At 33.2% G+C, this 20,799-nt stretch overlaps 3 protein-coding genes across 4 annotated transcripts; 2 read left to right on the top strand and 1 right to left on the bottom strand.

Moving 5' to 3' along the window:
* The first annotated feature begins 4,593 nt into the window (after positions 1-4,593).
* LOC126670363 (60S ribosomal protein L14-1) lies at positions 4,594-6,300 on the top strand. The gene is made up of 5 exons (XM_050364072.1): positions 4,594-4,782; positions 4,883-4,984; positions 5,571-5,700; positions 5,791-5,903; positions 6,041-6,300. Exons 1-5 carry the CDS (start codon positions 4,780-4,782, stop codon positions 6,095-6,097), a joined length of 405 nt encoding a protein of 134 aa, XP_050220029.1. The 5' UTR covers positions 4,594-4,779; the 3' UTR covers positions 6,098-6,300.
* Positions 6,301-8,679: 2,379 nt separating this feature from the next.
* On the top strand, positions 8,680-11,042 carry LOC126667460 (putative protein phosphatase 2C-like protein 44). Its single transcript, XM_050360437.2, has 5 exons — positions 8,680-8,883; positions 9,607-9,891; positions 10,072-10,333; positions 10,569-10,702; positions 10,793-11,042. The coding sequence occupies exons 1-5, from the start codon at positions 8,851-8,853 to the stop codon at positions 10,928-10,930; spliced, it is 852 nt and encodes a 283-aa protein (XP_050216394.1). The 5' UTR covers positions 8,680-8,850; the 3' UTR covers positions 10,931-11,042.
* On the bottom strand, positions 10,962-18,370 carry LOC126667459 (COP1-interacting protein 7). Of its 2 annotated transcripts, XM_050360434.2 has the most exons (13): positions 18,092-18,368; positions 17,290-17,469; positions 16,917-17,043; positions 16,794-16,833; positions 16,476-16,528; positions 16,051-16,103; positions 15,775-15,927; positions 15,452-15,657; positions 13,749-15,217; positions 12,792-13,655; positions 11,653-12,064; positions 11,343-11,408; positions 10,962-11,261 (listed from the first exon to the last, which is right to left on the bottom strand). In XM_050360434.2, the coding sequence occupies exons 1-13, from the start codon at positions 18,148-18,150 to the stop codon at positions 11,194-11,196; spliced, it is 3,750 nt and encodes a 1,249-aa protein (XP_050216391.1). In that variant the 5' UTR covers positions 18,151-18,368; the 3' UTR covers positions 10,962-11,193. The 2 variants fall into 2 exon arrangements, with proteins under 2 accessions (XP_050216391.1, XP_050216392.1); XM_050360435.2 differs by lacking the exons at positions 10,962-11,261; positions 11,343-11,408 and having other exon boundaries at positions 11,923-12,064; positions 12,788-13,655; positions 18,092-18,370.
* Between the last annotated feature and the right edge of the window lie 2,429 nt (positions 18,371-20,799).

Below are 20,799 nucleotides of genomic sequence, written 5' to 3'. Positions count from 1 at the left end.
TTCAACTTTGTGGAGAAATTTGCATCATCTATGGGGCACTATTTCTTTTGGCACGCACTATGCTTTAGGAAACGGTCGCACTATTAATTTCTGGAACGATAACTGGCTCGCTGATTTGGGTCCGCTTAAGCTGCTTGCCTATGCGCCTATTCAGGAGAACGATCTTTCTAAGAAGGTGTATGAATTCACTGTCAACGGAGATTGGAATTGGAATGTCCTAACCAACCTGCTTCCCTCTATGGTTCTCCTACATATTGCTGCTGTTCGTCCTCCATCTTTTTTTGCAGGTCAGGATCTTGTTTATTGGGGTCTCTCGAGCAATGGCAACTTCAGCGTTAACTCAGCTTACAAATTGCAAGAAAATAATTCTTGTGAAGTGGACCGAGCTAAGTGGAGCTGCATTTGGAAATGGCCAGGAGCCGCTAGAGTGAGAACTTTTCTTTGGTTAGCTGCTAACAAAAGTCTGATGACTAACTTCGATCGTTGCCGGAGACACATGACCATTGATGCCTCTTGTCCCCTCTGTGGATACCATTCCGAAGACATCGATCACGTTTTGAGACATTGCATTTTTGCCAGGGAAGTTTGGCGTAAAACTCTTCTTCATTACAGTATTAAAATTGGTAATGATTTTTTTACTTCCCCTTTTGATGTTTGGTTTTTTGCTCATCTCCAGGATCACAAAGCTAGGAGAAACAGCAATTGGACTACAATTTTTGGCTTGACATGTTGGAATCTTTGGAATTATCGCAACAACTTTGTGTTTAAAGACGAGAGACGTAGCTCCGACTCAGTTGTTCATAAAATCACTCTCTTTGTGGATTATACTAATGAAGCTCATCGTTATGCTATCCTCTCCAATCCGGGGCTGAATCACAGAATTGAACGTTTGATTGGTTGGAACCCTCCTCCTCCACAAGTTTTGAAGATTAACACTGACGGCGCGGTCCGCTTCTCGGATAATAAGGCTGCCTCTGGTGGTATAGCTCGGGACAACGCAGGAAGATGGATGTTTGGCTTCAGCAGATTCATTGGTCTCTGCTCAGTTCTTCAGGCAGAATTATGGGGTGCTCTCGACGGGTTGGAAATTGCTTGGAATAAAAGCTATAGGAACGTCATTCTTGAGATGGACAGCAAACTTGCTGTAGATGCGCTTAATACGCATAGCTACCCTTCTAATGCCAACTACAGTTTACTTCAAGCTATCAAGCATTTATTGGCTCAAGACTGGCAAGTTCGCATCCTTCATATCCACCGAGAAGGTAATCGTTGCGCCGACCGTATGGCAAGCCATGGTTATAGTCATGATGTGGGTCTTGTCACTCATGACGTCATCCCTCGAGGAGTAGCGGATTGCATTTTAGATGATATGGCGGGTGTTTGTTTGCCCCGTTTGTGTAGATCGCTTTAGCTTTCTAAGGCTTTGGCCTTTCCTCCTTTTCAAAAAAAAAAATATCCGTAAATTTTGTGAGTTTATGGGCTTAAAAGTGAAGTTTCTGTTTTGTTTTTGAATGGGGACAATAATTTTAGGCATTTTTGCTGATTGTTCAATTTCTCATGCATCTCTAGATTTTTCTATCATGAGACCTTTAGTTTTCAAATCTAATGGTTGAATATGCTTAATTTGTTTTCTCCAGTATTTCTCTAAGAATTCGAAAGTATTGAACGACATCAATTGTTTGTCGTGTTAGCATAAGATAGTATATTAATGATATGCTTCAAGATAATACTAAAACAACACTATAATTATTTATGATTCTTAGCACTAATTTTTCTACTTCTGAACCAACAAAACAATGACTCACTTGGTTGGCGGTAAGAATATTTAAAAAATAAATTTTCCAGAAAATAGATTGTAGTCTTCACTTGGTCTATTTTTAATTAGATAATTGACTAGTGAAATCTAGAGAAGATTTACTTTTCTTGTTAAGTAAATATAAGAACAGCATCATCTTTAAATATAATTACTTTAGTTAATTAGTCAATGAGAATATAATCATCTTTAATTTTTAGTAACTTAAAAATATAATAAAATTTATCGGAAAGTGAAAACATAAATCAAATAAAAAAAGTATAAATAAAAAATGTTTAAAAAAATATATTTACTGAGAAGTGTATAATTTTGCACAAAGTGGGGCAAAGAATGGCATATGCTGATATGCAGCAGAGTCTGATATATGAAGGAGCATCTCTTGATAAAATGGGTGAGGCTGTGCTTTATTAGAAGTCCATTATTCAGAATTTATAGAGCTTCAATCGAAGAGGGCGGTCAAAAGATTTTAAACTTTCGGTTCAGTGCTTATGTAGCACGGAAACGGAAACGGGAAACGGAAACGATACGAAACGGACACGGGGAAACGAAATTTTTTCAAAATGAAGGACACGAAACGTGGGGGAAACGTGCAAATAACAAAAATATAGGGATATATATATAAAAATATTATCTAAATATTTATGATAATTAACAAAATAATTCATTTTAATATACTAATATTTAAAATTTTATAAAATATAAAAAAATATAATATAATTCAACACAAATAAGTATATTTGATGTATTGTGGGCAATGCGAATGTAAAATTTATGGATAATTAGTTAGATTTTTTTATTTGTGGGTAATAATTTTAATTTTTTTACAAATTTTTAATTTTTATTATTTACGGAAACGGCCCGAAACGTTTCGTACGGGTGTCCAAAAGTTTCCGGTTTCCGAAACGTTTCCGAAACGGGAAACGCAACTTTATCGAAGTTTCCGTGCTTCTTAGGTGCTTGTCTTGTTTAGGAAGGTATGTTTCATACTTTCATTGTATTAAAAGGATAATTTTCACTGCAGAACTAATTTTTTCCTCTCCAAACCATCCATATACTTTAATATTTATCCTAATGAGAGAATTATTCCGAGAACCCTTACATATGTCATAATCTATATTTTTATTTTATGAAAAATTAAACGATATAGTGCTTCACATTTCTTTTCGTAAACGGTTTAATCTCTTCGTCTATCTTTGTTAGTAAACTCTCTTATTCTTAAATTTTTTAAAGTTTGCTTCTAATCTTTTTACATCGCTTAGTTTTAAAAGCTAAAAAAGTTAAAACAAAAAAGATTATTTATGTAAAAAATTAAAAAAATTTAATAAATATTAAAAATTAAACTGAAACTGTTAACTCGCTAAATTTTATGATTATATGACTTTTATTTATACATATTACAAATATAAGTTTGATGATTAAATTAAAATCTTAAATTAGTCCTTTAAGTAAGCTGACTAACATCAATATTGAAGGGAATTATTAAACTGTTGGAGGAAATAAAATTAGAAAACTATATCGTTTGATTTTCAAATTAATGAAACACGCGACGGATTCATCCAATAATAATAAGATTATGAGTTCGAGTTATCGATCCCATAAAAAAGCACATTCTAATCACTAAATTTAGTCAAACTCGATTTGGATAGCAATTAAATAGTTGTGTTTTATAACTAGGTAAAAAACATATAAATCATCATTATCAAGTCAACGGTGAAGCTTATCTTTATTTCTAGAGAGAGAAAAATATTTCTAGATAGAGAAAGTTGGTTTTTCTTCGGTTTTGAGCGCATGAGACGGTGATATTCGGCTTTTAGCCGGATATCATCTTCTCTTAGCTTGTTTCTTTCACTGTTTGTGATGTTTTCTCAATAAATTGCTCCGTTTTTTGGAGTTTGATGTGTTTTTTGTGTGTTGATTTCGCTATACAGTTTGTTTTATGTAGATCCTTGAATCGTTCAAGCCTTTTTAGCGTTTGTTCAACCTTCAGATTCAAATTCTTGAAGATTCAAGCTTTTGTATCGTTTGAAGTATACGAGCAATGAAACAAGAGATAAATAGAAATTCTGAAGGTACAATTGGTGTCAGGAAATTCTTCCTGGTTATTTCACACCTGAAAAATTTGTGTCTTTTAATTTCTATTATTGTTTCGTTTCTTATCGTGGATCGATTATAGGGTTTCAGATTGTTTTCTTATTTTGTTGTAATCTTGATCTACGATGTACTTTGACGATTTAGATTGTAATCTTGTTTATTGCCTTAATATATTAACCTTTTTGATAAAAAAAATTAAGAAATAAACTATGAATTAACAGCACACGAGATTTTCAATCAACTCGGAAAAATAATTGGACAAATTATAAATACATGCACTTATCCAAACGATAATGTAAGAATACAAAGAAGACATGTGTGATCTCGCATCACCAATTAGCAAAGGCCTATTTTATCTTAATTAGTTTAATTAACAACTCACTCTTGTGTTATTGTTAATTCACCCCAATTAATCTAATTATACACCCAAATGAATTCTATTAACATAGCTCATTCTCGTATTACTAATGTTGATAAAGTATTAATTGGTTTATTCTAATTAACCTAAACTCGCTAGAGTCGTGGATTAATAATAATTAAGGTTATTATGGCCGTAATCAATGACAAGAATTTTTCTAAGAACTTTTCAATTTATATTTTCCCATTTCTATATTTAGATCTCTAATTAAAAAAAAAAAGTCAAATACAACAAAATCGAGTTAAAACAAATTGGCCCAACTAAATAATTACCCAATCCCCAAAGGACTTTGGCCCAAACCCATCAGCTTAAAATCGAAAAGCAAAAAACCCTAAATCGGACGGTGCATATAAGAAGAGGTATATTAAAAGAAAACCCTAACCCCTTCTCATTTCTCTTCCTCTTTCACTCCTCTCCGCGCCTCTCACAGTCACACACACACCACATCAAATCCAAGATGGTGAGTTACAGTAGCTATCTTCTCCGTATTTTGATCGGTTCTCCGACGAAATTTTTTACTCACCGTTCAGTTTTGATGTTTTTGTGTTGTTTTTGAGCAGCCGTTCAAAAGGTACGTGGAGATCGGAAGGGTAGCGCTTGTTAACTACGGAAAGGACTATGGCAGACTCGTTGTTATCGTCGACGTCATCGACCAGAACCGCGTATGTCTTTGTTTTATCTGTTTCCCATTTATTTATGAATTTATTTTAGTAATTAGGGTTTATGAATATTTTTATAGTGCTGGTATTAGTTTGTGTTGCTGGATAAATGTGATGGTTGTATAGTAAATGATCATGGGTCTGGTTGCTTATTGGTTATTATATAGTCTGGAGTCTGGACATTGTTTGCATTTTGGTGCTGGTAGAGTGTTGTTAATGTTTTATTGTAGCCTATTAAGACTAGGGTTAATTGTCATTACCTCGTGCGTTTAGGTTGGAATTATTGTTTTTTTATCATTTGGGGAGGAGCGGTTGTGGGAGGAATTGTGATTTTTTTTAAATTGAGGAGAAAACAGTAGTTCAGATATTAGCTCATAGTGGTTGATAGTAATTAATATTTAAAACTATCAGCGTTGTGTTGGCAGTCAATTTTTTGATCTAAGTGTTTAATAATGATATTATGTTATAATATACAAAACATGCTTGTTTAGCTGATGCATTGTCTGTGAGTTACTATGCCTCTATAAGTTGATATTTAACTGAGAAGCTGTTGGATGTTAAAAGTTGTTCATTTCTGCTGTGTTTACAGGCTCTAGTTGATGCCCCGGATATGGTGAGGAGCCAAATGAATTTCAAGAGGCTTCAACTTACCGATATCACGATTGACATTAACAGGGTACCAAAGAAGAAGGTTCTTGTTGAAGCTATGGAGAAGGCTGGTATGGACATTGTTTTGTGTGCAAATTTTCTTTCTTTCTTCATTTTTTTGGATGCTCGTAAATAATCAATGTCATGTTGTGTTTATCTAGATGTTAAGAACAAGTGGGAGAACAGTTCTTGGGGTAGAAAGCTTATTGTCCGCAAGAGACGGGCAGCTCTTAATGACTTTGACAGGTTCAAGTTGATGTTGGCCAAGATCAAGGTTTGTTATTCCACTCTTTTTTGAAAAGTTTAGATTTGATGTGATTGTCTCCGTCGGCTGACAGTCTATTTTAGTTGGTCTTGATTTCTGAAATTTCTTACTCTTGAGCTAATTGATCTTATAATTATGTAATGCAGAGAGGTGGATTGATCAGGCAGGAGCTTGCAAAGCTGAAGAAAGAAACTGCTGCCTAATAGTTTTCTATTTAAGGAGTTTCAATTTTGCTATCTATATTCTGAAGTTTGTTCCTTTTTTTGAATTCTATCAATTTGGATTTAAATTTTTACTTAGAAATTGAGAACAGTTTGAGTAAATCTTTATTTACATGACCTACTCTGTAGTAAGATCTATTGTGCAACCTTTGCTTTCACATAATTGTGGCTTCTTTTTCATCTAATTTGCATATTTCATGGTGTGAATTCATTCAAACCGAAATACTTTTTTTATTATTGTCACGGTCTATTTAAAAATTTATGCAATACGTGGTGATTGCTGTTTTCATTCTCCATCAGGTACTTTCATTTGTTTAGTAAAAGTTAAATGGGAATTTGTGTTCTTTAGCATTCTGAGGTGAATATCTAGACTTATAATTGTGTTTGGGACATTCATGCTAACATCGATGAATTTCATTTTAGGCAACTTTAAGTGATGAATTCATAAACTGACCAAATAATTTAACGAATCTGTGCCTTCATCTTTTTTACATGAAGTGTATATATGTAATTGGGTCAGGAGTTTATATAAGTAAAACTGTTGTATTTTGATAATTTAGGTTATATTATGAGTGTAAGAGTGAGTTATAGTTATGCTAAGATTTGTAATTGTGTTTTTTAATGTTTTGTCTGATAGTGTAATTTTCCATAGAGCTCTTTTAAGATGACTAATAGTAGGGTAAAAGAAGAAGTTCAATGGAAAAATACTCCAAAAATAAAAATGAGATTTTAAATATGAGACACTCTAAAATGGAATATGAGATTTTTTAAACGGAACGGAAGGAGTAATGAAAATGATATTCGAACTGCTTGAATAGATTCTAGTTCAATAAAAAATTACTATATTTAATACTATAGCTTCCTCTAATTTTGTAATTATGTTACTATATTCAACCAATTAAAATAACATATACCTAATTTTAGAGGTATAGAAAAGCTCATATAATAAAAGAATTTATTATTACTCTCAAGTTTTTACCTGAAGTAATTTATATAAGAGGCTTATTTAAGTTCACGATCCTCACGACTATTTTCAATTGATAAGTTAATATCAAAATGTAATTGGAGCAGTTCTAACTCGATTCAAATTTTCTGAGTCGATCTCGCGAATAACCTAACTCTTTTACACCACCAGTGTATACTCAAAATCAGATCAATTGCATCAAACTTTTTTGTGATCCCAAAATGTATGGTAGACGATCATTTTTCTAAATTTAATTTTATTTCCGTCATACATTATTTACTGTTTTATGTTAATTTCAATAAATGTTTATATTAAATACTTTTATGATTGTTTTTTTTATGAGTTTTTAAAACATGAATAGATATGATTAATATTACTTTTAAAAGTTATATATTAAATTGTTAAAATATGTTAATTTTGATTTATCCGAGTTTGTTCCACAAGTTTAAGGCTATGATCTGACTATCCTCTACTTCATATTTTATTCATGCAAGCATGACTCTCATTGCATGGAGAAGAAGCAAAGGCATAACAAAAGAAAAGGAGAAGCAAAGGTAAAGGAATAAAATAATGTGTATTAATTATGAATAAATTAACTTACTCAACTTTCTTGTCAATAAAATTTAGTTTTCTACCGGGTAAAGTTCCACCTATTTTTTCCTATTACACTCATAATTATTAATATTGCCAGAAAATTATCAGTGTAGCCAACACTAGGGATGGCAATAGGGAGGGGATTCCCCGTTCCCCGTGGGGACCTGTCCCTAACGGGGCGGGGAATCCCCACCAATTACCCCCATGGATACGGGGATGGGGGAAAATCATTCCCCAACCACGGAGATGGGGAGGGGACGGGGAGTATAGTCCCCACCCCATAGGGACTCCTATCCCCGTCCCCATGGGGATCCGATTTATATTTATATATATTTATATTATATTATAAATTCTAGTATGTTATTTATAATTTTAAATAATTTAACATAATTTTTTTTATTAGTTTCTATTTAGTTATAAATATATAATATTATAAAAGGTAATAGTATTTTCTATAATGATATTTTTTTCAAATAACTTATGAAAATAATAAAATTATTTATAAATTATATTTAATTGTACGGGGAACGGGGATCCCCATGGGGATGGGGAATCCATGGGAATGGAGACCGGGATGATTTTATCCCCATTAATTAAATGGGGACGGGGATGGGGGATTCCCCATAGACGCGGGGATGGGGATGGGGATGGCTTCTCCGTCCCCACCCCGCCCCATTGCCATCCCTAGCCAACATGACAATTTAAAGTTTTGTTGCCTTATTTACAACCTACCAAAGAGGGATCAAGAAAACATTTTTTTTTAATCATAATATTTGATCCACTTATTTTAAGTAATTCTAATAAAAGAAAAAAAAGTAAAATCCTTGATTTTATACATTTTTAAAGAAAAAGCAGAAAGTGGCTGTTAGAGGCTTAATTTTACTCAACAGACAAAATCAAAAATAATAAATTTGTGATTTAATACATTGACCTAAACTAAAAAAAGAAAATAAAGTAGTACTTTTTATTGACTTCAAACATCTCTTAAATTCCTCACCAAAATGCTCTTAAATGTTGTTTTACCAACTACAATACTCTCTATCACCCCACCTCTTCTCTATTCATTTCTGTTTCAAACTTTTTGTTTTATTATTTTTTAATTTCATTTTTCTTTCTCAAAACTATATATAGACAGACATATATTCATAATAAATTAGCCTCTTATCAAAATATAAATATGGGACTCAAAGATCTTCATATCAAGCTCAAGGTACATTTATAATTTTATATAATATACCTATGATTTCTGTTTCTGTTTCTTTTTAATATTTCCAATTCCATCTGTTAATATGATGATCATGTAGATTGACATATTGATCAAGAGATTTCAGCAAATGGGATGTTAATTTTTTTCTTTTGTTATAAAACTTTGTTTTTTTATATATATTTTCATTTTAGAGTTTAATAAGGAGAAGTAGCAAGACAGTAAGTTTGTTAATTTTTGTTTGCTTTTGGAGTGATCAATGTGCAATGTTTATGCTTAAGTTGTAGTTGATAAAGGTACTTGACCATCACCTTATTTTATTTTAGTGACCAATTTTTGATTTATTTTATTTTGGTTATTAAACTTTAATTTTATTCAAACGGAGATTTTCAAATCAAAACATCAGTTTTTGCTAATTTTTATTACGTAGCAATCGAGTTTTGCAAACATGACAACTTTTTAGGTAAAAATCAACAAAAACATATGGTCATGTATACATTTTTGAGTTAAAACGGATTTTCAAGTTGGTATTATGGCCTGAAAATCTCCATTGAAATGAAATAAACTTTAATCATTAAAATAAAATAAATTAATATTCAATCATTAAAATAAAATAAACCAATCATAACTCCATGCCTCCAAGAATCAGTTGTCTTTGATATTATTTTTTTTGATAAAAAAAATGATTTTATGTGAAGTTCAAAACGTTGGTTATTGCTTTCTCTTTAGGCATTTCGGCTCAGGCGATTTCTCAAAAGAGGAGGCCAGAAAAGTAGTAGTAATAATACGGCAAAGAAGCTGTCATGGATGATGCCAATATCTCATGGCTATCACGTTGTTGAAGATCAGTCATTTAGAGGATGTTCAGGTGGTTCACGTTCAGACTCCGTTGTCGTCCAAAGAGAACAAGTTCAGGAGCTTGAGTTATGGTATTTCGGAGTTTCCGATGCTCGAATTGGCGATGGAGTCACCAAGTACCTCCAGTCCCATCTTTTCAATAGCAACTCTAAAGAGGTAGTACCTTCTGTACTAGCACTAGCTTGTCCTTGATCCCTTTTTTGCATTCCGATTTTAGAAAATTACGAGTATAATTAGTCATTGCAGAAGCAGCGGCGCTTCTACTACTGCAATGACAAATTTGATATATATGAAATAGAAGTTAATGTTTTTTTGCGCCAAGCTGCTACCTTGCAGTCTCATATAAGAAGAAAGAGTAAAGAAACAATGAGGAAAGCTTATCTCGGAGCAAGAGCAAAGATTAACGAGACACCGAAATCTGAAGACGAGAAACTGAACGTGGGTTCAGCATCTGTAATGGTGATCAATGGAGAGAAACTTGTGATGGCTAGTATGGGTGATTATAAAGCTGTCATTTGCAGAGATGGTGTAGCTCATCAAGTGAGGAGTAAGCACCAGCAAACAACTAAAACACACTGGTCTCACAGATTCTTTCCCGGTAAGTCTGCTTTTTTATGTACGGATTTAGACATTTATTATTAGTTAAAATTATAAGTACATCGGTTCAAAAGATTTCAATCCGAGCTTGCATAACTCCAGTTTATGGGGCTAAATTAGGTTTGCATATAAAAAAATCAGGCTAGGTTGAGCTCGATTTGAACATGCTCAAGTTCGGCCCATGGCCAGGTATATTAAGAACTAATAACCGGTTGCTATGTATGTCTGTGTTAAAGCACGTATATTGGCATGGAACTCCGACAAAACAATGAAGACTAAGCACTCGAAAAGCTCGGAGGTTGTGGTTAGAGCAGAAAGGATTGAGGCTGATACTGAATTTGTTATCATAGCAAGCACTGGCATATGGGAGGTAAGAGAGAGAGATGCAGTTTCATAAGTTTAAGCATGTAAGAGAAAAATCACAGCTCTTCACTCTAAAACAAAAAAAAAAAATATGCAGGTGATGAAGAATCAAGAAGCTGTGAATCTAATCAGACACATAGATGATCCACAACAAGCAGCCGAGTGTTTGTCAAAGGAGGCTTTAACTAGGATGTCCAAAAGCAACATTTCTTGTGTTATCATTAGCTTTGACTGATAAATTTCTTATAATTAGTTTCAAAATCATCTAACCTTATAAATACACCAGTTGTATTGATCTGCAATGATATACAATTGTGATGTCATTTCAAGCTGACGTACAGCGACAATGTCAGCTTCGGCAAATAACTTTTAAATCGAACCGCAATGCATAGATATCGATAGTACATACCACAACAGGGCAATAGATTAACACAACTAGGTGGTATGTAACAAGATAAATTTGTATTTTCACCTTCAAAATTAACAGTACAAACATTGTCAAGTACTCTGCTTCTTTTCGGCAGTCTTACTCCGGAAAGGTGACAGCAATGAGAAATGGCGAGAAGCTGCAACAAAATTGTATGCTTAGAAAGAAATACAAGATTTGTGAATATGAAGTTAATAGCTAAAAATATATTAGAACTCACTCTTCTGTGGAGTGGTGCTGGCAGTAGGGGTTTCATCTTGAGAGAGAAGATTCTTCAATGTATGAACTGAAGGAGACAAACAAGTATACACGGTCAGATTGCAGAATATATATCGTCAATTTTAAGAAAAAATAAATTCTTTAACAAGCTTATAAATCCTTATTATGCTCAAGAATGACCAATTTCACTTATAGGATGACATACACAAATATTAAGTGATGATTAGTGTATCAATACAGAATTCACTTATATCTCAGACTCGAGCACATTTATGTTACTCGAGATTCTGGGAGGAACATAATTTTATTACCTTCACCAGATGAAGCAAAGTCTTCAACAGCATCATCTACCTCAGAACCATTAACACCGACACTGTCCGATTCACCATTGCGGTCACCGGTAGTATGACTCTTCTTTCCAAACTTCAGCAGCTTTCTAAACCCTTTGGATGATTCCTTCGTTCGATGCTTATCTGATGCTTCAGGGATATTTTCTAATTTCAATATTTTAGGATCAGATATGTGCGCCGTGTAAGTCTCTGTGCCACTTGTTTTTGTATGTAAGCTTGATGGAGGTGCTTTGCCATAGTCTGAATTCCTAGTAGAAGGATCTTCTACAGAAGAGACTCTAGCAAAAGGAGCCTGGTATGGCTTTTCAGCAATGGTAATGCTAGATATATCTGGTAAATCCTTCTCTGCATTACTTACGTTTTCAGTTGCGGCCTGACAGCACAAGTTTACACATGAAAACATGAAATCATTAGAAAATCTGTTCAACATAAGAGGCTATCAATCAGTTCTCATAGGTTCCTTATTCAAGAGCAAAACCATTTTATCATGTTTGATAAATGCAGGCAAAACACATATTTGGATCCACCCACTTGTCCACTTTTTGGCATTAAATCCCTACACTTTTATTGGTCAACATCGACTCCCTATACTTTTAATTTTGTAGATATTAGGTCCCTCTGTCACGGAAATGAAGTGCGTGTACTTCACGCACCGTTAGTGCGACTACGATAATTTTTTGATTTGTTTCTTTACTTTAATTTTATTAAAATTTAGTCCCTACACTTTATTTTTGTTGACAAGTTTCTAAATCTTTTTTTGTTCGGTCTGAGTTGACACCTGTTAACACTTCTTGTAACAAAGGGACCTTATGTCTACAAAATTAAGTGTAAAGACTCAATGTTGACAAATTGAAGTGGAGGGATCCAATGCCAAAAACAGGACAAGTGCAGGGACCCAAAAATGTGTAATCAGATACTCTTTTCACTGCTTTAGTACATTGCAGAATCCTTAGGCGCAGACAGTGTCATGAAGCCAAAAAATTCACTAAGCACTAAAGTGAATACTAAATGTGAAAAAAATAAGGCGCAAGTAACATTACTAACAATGTGTATGAACATAATCGGGGCCACACAAAGATATAAAGTTCTAACTGACCTACCTCCGCTAACTGGCGGTCATTGGGTACTTTGTCAACACCATCCATGGCAAGCGGCGAAACTGGTGCTCGAATAGCTGCATAGTTTGATGCGGTCTCATATTTCCCTGCTTTACTGTAACTACCAGATGTGTGTACAGCAGGAACCGATGGCTTCTCAGATTCTAGCACCAGAACCTTTTTTTCAATTATAGGGTTGTCATCTACATCATTATGATGTAAAACTTTATCACTGCTCCTTTTCACTTGAGAACCTTCATTCGGTTTCTCGGTCATTTCTTTCCCAGATGAATTTCCAATGGCAATGTCAGATGCTTTTGTAGTTTTGATCTTAAGCTCCGGGAGAGATGCAATCTTGTTCATATCATGGTTCACAATTTCATGTATTTTCTTACTCTCAGATCCATTTGATACTTTTGCCTTTGATGCTGGTTCAGTATTTCGTGGCTTAACTGAAGTAACATGATTGCTACTACTTATTTTAGGCTCTGATAACCTTCTGATCCGGGCCATGGATGCCGCCTTTGCCTCAGGGGTTGTACCACCATTCTCTCTCTTTGGCTTAGGCAACGATGATACTGACCGGCTTAACCTATTTCCTGCTGAGGGAATTCCATTGCTCAAATTGCTCGGTTTAGAAGATTTAAGGGAATCACTAGGTCCTGCGGAGACAGTTCTCGTAGGGAACCTTTGTAGTGGGGATACTGATCCAGGCTCTGAGTCACTGAATTTTGATCCTCTAAGAGGAGTTGGAGAAAGTTTCGCTGGCAACTGTTTTCTTGTTTGAGCAGGAATGCTGCCTCTGGAAGCAATTCTCTTTTGCCTCTCTAACTTCAGAGCTTCTAAACGTTTTATTTGCTCGTCTTCCTGTTAAAATAAAAGTAAAAGTCAGCAGAAAGAAAGTAAACGATACAACCTGCTTAATAATTACAGTGCTCATTAGAAGGACAAGATATGTACCCTCTCTTTCTTCATTTTCTGAAGATCAGCTTTGAAGGTTCTTAGCCGCTCAGCTCGTGCCTTGGCTTCATCCAGAGGACTCAACTTTGAAGGTTTCCCTTTTCTCATTGGTCCCACCGTCTTCTTTCTATCTGAAGTATCTGGGATAAGTTTTGATTTCCGGTCCTTGTCTACTTTTTTAGTGCCTTGCCCGACACCACTCACTGCATCCTTCCTTTTCTTCTGTAAAGGACCACCATTTTCAGCAACCTGCAGTTCATAATCTAAAGCAGGGTCATAACCAATAGTTCCTTTTTCGGATTGACGCTCAGGCATCAAGCTTAAGTCATCTGGCTCATATCTGACTTGGTTTCCAACCCTATTAGATAAGTTTTCAGCCTGAGATGATGTGAATTCAGAATCCATATCAATTGCACGTCTTCCGTCAGTTCTAACTTGATCTAATGATGTTGACCTTAATGAAACCACATAAGAATCATCATTCATAGTATGTGATGAGCTCCTGTCCAAATCCTTCTCTCTTCCATCTACTTCTGCATATTGCATGTCCATGTATCTTCCATCACCACTAGTTTGACCCATTTGCCTTGACATCAAGGATGCATCATTTGAACCCCTAGTCATGCGGCCCAAATTTCCACTAATTCTCTGCATATCTGTCATATTTCCTTCCTGATAATCACCTACATCTCGTCCATTTAAAAGTAGAGGATCCTGACCCGCTGTACTTTGTCGCCTTTTGACTCGAACATCCTTTTCCATTGAAAACATACCACTATCTACACCATGTTCAGCTTCATCGGCACCTTTGAGTAAATAAGTTTGAAAAGCTTGCCAGTTCCCACCATCTGCTTCATTCCCATAAACCGTTCCTCCCATATTGGCTGAATCCAACATATCCGTAGATTTCGTATGTTTATCTTTCCTTTTTGAGGATCTCAGCAAGCTCTTATCCTTAACATCTGATGTAGTTTCTGATAAGTTTCCCTCTTCCTCGTCAGTTGCAGAACCAGAAGCTGACTCCGACACATTACCAGATGATTGTCTCTTAGAAGTGATATAATTAATGTTGCGAATAACTACCTTTCCAGAATGTTTTTTACTTGATCGACTAGACTTGTTCCCAGATTCTCGATTTCCGGAAGTTCCATTCTCCAAGTCCACATCTACCTCCGTAGATTCAGGGTCAGAGCTGCTATCCCCACTATCCATAGAATGCCTTCTATGTCCTTTTCTTCGACCAGTATGAAGTCTGGTATCTTCCCCTGACGGATAAGGTGGCTGAAAGTGAGGACCATTTCCGGGATAGTTCTGATAGTAAGGAATGCCTTGCATTGGATATCCTTGAAACACAGGCAATGCACCAGGTGGAGAATGCATAGGCCAGGGAGGGTACATAGGATGTGGAAACTGGCCTTGAAAATATTCTTGGTGGCTTGGAGATGGTTGTTGATTCATGGGAGAAATACCTGGTCCATGAAAACCATTTATTTTTTCAGCTGAATATTAAGTATGTCGATGATACTAATTAGTGATTAAAACAAGAGCATAAGTCCTGCAGGCTTATTTCTTAGAAATATGCTTTTAGACCTATGTAGATTATTCAGTTTGATTTTAGATGCTATGAGAATATCATATAGGATTTTGATACCAACAGCACTCCGTTTTCAGAAACAAGCAAACACCATATCATAAATACGTACCTGGACTTGAGTCGACACCTGCTTTCCCATTACTCTCTGGAGTTGCAGGACACTGCTTGTTAATTGCACTAGAAAGAACAATGCCAGATGCATTCATGGAAGCAAAGTCTGACCTGCTAGCCATTGCTTCAGCTGCTTCAACTTCAAACCACTGGCCACTTTCATGTTTTCTTTTCCACAAGTCCATAAATCTCACACATGCATCCCTGTTAATATTGATGATTATAGCCACATTAGATGCTATTGCTACATACCAAATGCTGACAGACAATATTTTAATCTCAGAAAAATGAATATGACCAGGAGAAAGATATGCTGCTTACATTAAGCGCACGGCTCCAAAACTTTCAGCAAATGACATCAGAGGTGCCATGTGATCTATGTCATAACCAGCAGCTACAGCACGTGCAAAGGCCATGCCTTGCTCTTTCTGCAGCATAGTTTTCCGTGTCTCCAGAACTTTCATAAGCTGAACTCTAATGATACATAACAAATCAATTTCAATTGACATTAGTAAAAGTGTAGGCGATTTTGCAGTCACCACAATCCCAATACACATGACAATCAACTAGTCAGCCATGATACTGCACAGTACATACTTTGAATTTGTCTCACAGGCTGCTGATTTCGCTGCAGGCTGTTGTGCATCAGGCTGCCAGATAACACAGAAAGAAACTTAGAGAAGTTCAATGGTTCATAAAGCAATAAGAATTAGGGGTGTTTACAAAAAAAAGCCCCACCTTTCACTTTCTTTAGCGATGTAAGCCCGCCTTTTAAAACTTGTCATCCCACATCCCAAACTTTCATTTCTTGGCACAAAACAACTTTTTTCTTCACCAAACAATGTAGTTTTTTTAATGAATGAAATGACACCGAATAACGATGTTGGGCTGTAAAATGCCAATAAATGAAAAGTTGCGATATGGGGTGCCAAGCTTTTAAAAACATGCTTATATAGCTTAAAAGGCGAAAGGTAAGGCTTTGTTTTTCAAATTATCTTAAGAATTATAAAATTTCCACATACCTTATAAAGGACAATTGCTTTCTCCTCATTAGAATCTAGCAGAGGTTTGCTACCTGTAAAATAGCATCTAGTTCAATTCCAAAACCAAGCTTATATTTTTCCGGATCTAATTCTTAGAGTAAACTGTAACACCAATCTCATAAAAGTGCTAATATGGAGTAATTACCAAATAATGGAAGGTCTAGAAAAACCGAAAGCTTCTAGATAACATATATATTAAGCTTCTAGATAATTTAAATAGTTTCGAGTATAATCGTATAGGAATGTGATGCTCATTAAATTTGGAACAGTGCAGCGAGATGCCTTCTCAAAAAGTACCTTCAATGCATTCTGCAGGTTTAGCTTGATGATCTTCAACCTGTGAAACCAAAAAAACAACTGAAATTGAATTCTAGGATCTTTCATATATAGGTCATAAGTTTCTTGAAACATATCACTTGCCATGTTCAAGTTCAACCCTATATCATTGTTACTTTGAATTGCAATTGCCTCCTCCATCTGCAAAATCTCAGATTCTAAGGTGTATACTCGCTCCAAGATCTCTGGAGTGCTCACAAAACGAACAAACCTATAAAACCAAAATTTATAAGTCTACATTATCATTTAGAACAGCACTACATGAATATGTTGTTCAATCCGTATTTCATCGAATGCTTTAAATACAAGTTCATTGTTATGCTTATGATACCAAAAGAAGAATGTCAAAATAAACTGCGAAAATTAACCAGTGGTTATTTTAGTTTTACCATTAGAATTTGGTTAAGGATATACTGAACCGACTGAAAGAACCTAACAAGAAGTAAACAATGCTAACCTTTCAATTGTTCCTCTTGTAAACCATGCCGCATCAATTCCCGGCTCTGGCTCAAGACTAATCGAATAACCTCCTTTAGCCATCTGATCTTGTGCAGTCTTCAAGTGGGCAAGAAACGGATTAACCAAACCCGAAGCTATTTTCTCCGTCTTTCCATTTACATATATAACCAAATCACACCTAACAACAATAATAACCGAAAAATTAAGGAAAAAAACTCGCAAAGTGAGAATCTGTAAAGGTCTCGAATTTTAATCCCTACACTTACACATCCATCTAGGGCCTATCGGGTCTCGAACATATCGAAAATATTCATACTACTGCACTACTTATATAAAATACATACTTCAATAGTGCATTAAGCACTCAAATGTAATCCAAATGCAAAATTGGATTTGCATTTACAAATTTCCAGTAAATGGGATAAGAAAAGTCAATAATCACAGCCTAACATACATTAATGAATCAACATTTATGATACAGTAAAACTACCATTTCAAGTTCATCAAACTAATATTAAAATAAGCAAGTAAATATCAAGAGATACATTAAAAATTTAGCATCATTTAATAACATCAAAATACCATAAATAAACTAATAATCACCAACTTAAATTGCTTAAAAAACAATCAGCTTTCCAATAACAGAAATCACAAAACTAAAAAAATAATTAAATATAAAGATTTCAACTTTGCTTAAAGAAATAACAATATCTAGTACATTATATTATAAACTGCATGTATGACATAATCAATTCAACAATTAAAAATAAAAATAAAGACATTGACAGTATAAGTAAGACCTGGTCCGAGTTGGAGTGAGCTGAAAAACAGCTGAGTCAAGACGAGTTGAATTCTTCATTTTTCTCCTTAAAGAAACGATCTTTACTGAGCTCAAAAACAAGATCAAAAAAACCAAAAAATAAATTTCTAAAGATTCATCATTTATACAATAAGGCTACAAATTAAGCATTTTTTGAGCTCAAACTTAATAAAGTTGAAATCTTTTTTTAGATATGTTGAGAGAGAAAGTGTGTGTTTTTAGAGAGAGAAAGAAAAACTTTGGATACCCAAAGAAGAAGAAAAACAGTGTGAATTTCTTTTTGTTTACTGAAGCTCAAAATAAGTTGGTTTTGGTCCTTGGAGAAGTAAATTTGAGAAAATATAAAGGGTAAATATGGGAATTTGCATTTTTTTTTTTTTTTTTTTTTTGAGAATTGGGAATTTGCATTTAAAGTGGAGAAAATGCAATAATTGTAACAAGATAAAGGACAAATGTTATGGTTTGTGGTGGTGAAATTACGAAGAAGGCCCTCAATTTTTCAACATTGACGTTGAGAAATTCCACTTTTGATCCTTGGCATTCGGTGGAGATAGTCAAATCAAATGTGCTCATTTTACAAGACTGAAGTGATATATAAGTTGGTAAAACGCAAAATCCCTATTATTTATTAATATTTTGATTTTTTTTTATCGGAAATAGGCCTAATCTATATTAGTTGTTACCGATGATTGTCAGGAGTTAATTAGTATGCATTTTTAAAATTAAATTAGACAAATCACGGCATGAGAAGAATCAGAGGATTGAATTTCTGATCTCATGTATATCGAAGGACTGGGTCATTAGACCAAACCTTCAAATACATATTTTAATATTGAACTTTTATATTTTTTTATTAATATTGAGGTTTTTATAATTTTATTTTTATATACACATTAGATATTCTTGTCACAAAATTCACTCGCCATGAAATAAACTTTTGTATATTTTTATTTTGCATTTTTACTTTTGTTGACGTTAAGTTTTAGAATTATTATTTCTTAATTTAAATCGACATCGTTAATATTTTTGTGATGGAAAATCTTATAATTACAAAATATAAAATATAAAGATTTAGTATTGATAAATAAAACGTAGATCGTGAAATATTAACATGAATCTAGTTCGCCATAAAATCATGAACTATCAATTAATTACATGACATGTGACATTGTTGATTGTAATTAACACTGCCATATGTTACATGATTAATAGATGGTTTATAGTCCTATGGAGTGAACAATATTCTTATAATTTTTTGGGTAACGATTTCTGCACTCCACGGTTGATTTCTGCACTCCATATTTCTTTTGAGTTGACCATAGTACCCATAACATACTACACTGCTACTTTTGTCTATTTTTGATTTGAAATCATGTTGGCAAAATATATACTTGGCCTCTTGTATTAACATGTAATATAAATTTTAGATCATGTAGTTTTATTTTTATGGAAGTGTTATCCTATATGTTTTTTAAAATAAAAATTAAGAATTATATTAATAATGTTGATCCAAATTAAAAAATCATAATTTAAACTAATTTAAACTCATATGCATTGAAATCTTCAAAATATAACTTTTAATAAATTAGATAAAAACTCAAAATTTCTAAATCATTCCAACTAAATTGTTAATTTTATTTATAAATTTAATAAATTAATTTCTTCTAAATTTATAAACTATGGATTAAAATTATTAAATTCCTAATAATTATATTTACATTTTTATTATAATTATGTTAAAATTTATTTTTATTATTTTATTTTTATTTAAAACAAATTTGTCCAATAAAATTATAAAAACTTTTAAAAATTTACATAATTTTATTATATGCCAATATAATTCTAATTAAGAAATTATATATATATAATTTTCTTTATTCAGTAAACTAATAATTATTATTAGTTAATATTATAAATGGATAGTCATAAATTATTAAATTTCCTTAACTTTTAATGAAATTGAATTTTTTTGATACAAAAAAAAAATTCCATAGTTATCTATATATTGTCTTTATTATATATTATTAAAAGTGATTACTAAATGAGTGATATATGTGTTTCTTTTAATAAACTAACACATGAATAAAATTTTATGAAAAAAATTATAGACTTTATCTTTATAAAATAGAAGTACACACAATTTTTTATGTTATAAAAGTAGTTACAAATTAAAAATATAAAGTTCATTCATAAATTAACAATAAAACTGTAGATTTTTTTAATTACGGAAGACTTATTTTTTATTCTACCAAACTACAGGGTGTATTAAAGAATAATTATAGAGTTTTAAATTCAAATTAAGTGATAGCACATCTAAGTGATCTTAATTTTCAAAACTATTAGCATTTAGTTTTAATAATTAAAAAATATGGTTAATTAATTATTTTGGTTTGATTTTTATTTTTAGCTTTAATTTTCATGTTTTAGATTTAATTTTTTCAAAATTGTTTTTTGATGAATCAATTTTTCAAAACTTAAATGATAGTTTGACAGTTAATAAAATAAAGATTAGAATTTCTTTTCGAAAAAAGTAAAAAATATAAAGATTAGAGTTAATACTTATTAACAGTTGAAAGAAGAAACAATAATAATAAAAATTTAAATACGGTATATATGCAGAAAGAAATAGGGAAATGGGTATGAACAAGAAAAATGAGGGGGGAAAATGTTTATTACCATTAGACATTT

The sequence above is a fragment of the Mercurialis annua genome, linkage group LG2 (assembly GCF_937616625.2).
Source record: "Mercurialis annua linkage group LG2, ddMerAnnu1.2, whole genome shotgun sequence".
NCBI lineage: Eukaryota > Viridiplantae > Streptophyta > Magnoliopsida > Malpighiales > Euphorbiaceae > Mercurialis > Mercurialis annua.
The sequence above is the reverse complement of the archived record's forward strand: the minus strand, read 5'-3'. Positions and strand labels throughout refer to the sequence as shown.

Coding starts and splice junctions, on each gene's coding strand:
- LOC126667460 (XM_050360437.2), top strand. CDS start 8,851: ATGGGACTCAAAGATCTTCATATCAAGCTCAAG. Junction 10,334..10,568: donor GTCTCACAGATTCTTTCCCG/GTAAGTCTGCTT, acceptor TCTGTGTTAAAG/CACGTATATTGGCATGGAAC. Junction 10,703..10,792: donor CAAGCACTGGCATATGGGAG/GTAAGAGAGAGA, acceptor AAAAATATGCAG/GTGATGAAGAATCAAGAAGC.
- LOC126667459 (XM_050360434.2), bottom strand. CDS start 18,150: ATGAAGAATTCAACTCGTCTTGACTCAGCTGTTTTTCAGCTCACTCCA. Junction 16,834..16,916: donor TAGGGTTGAACTTGAACATG/GCAAGTGATATG, acceptor TTGGTTTCACAG/GTTGAAGATCATCAAGCTAA. Junction 16,104..16,475: donor AAGCAATTGTCCTTTATAAG/GTATGTGGAAAT, acceptor GTTATCTGGCAG/CCTGATGCACAACAGCCTGC.
- LOC126670363 (XM_050364072.1), top strand. Junction 4,985..5,570: donor ACGTCATCGACCAGAACCGC/GTATGTCTTTGT, acceptor CTGTGTTTACAG/GCTCTAGTTGATGCCCCGGA. Junction 5,701..5,790: donor TGAAGCTATGGAGAAGGCTG/GTATGGACATTG, acceptor GTGTTTATCTAG/ATGTTAAGAACAAGTGGGAG.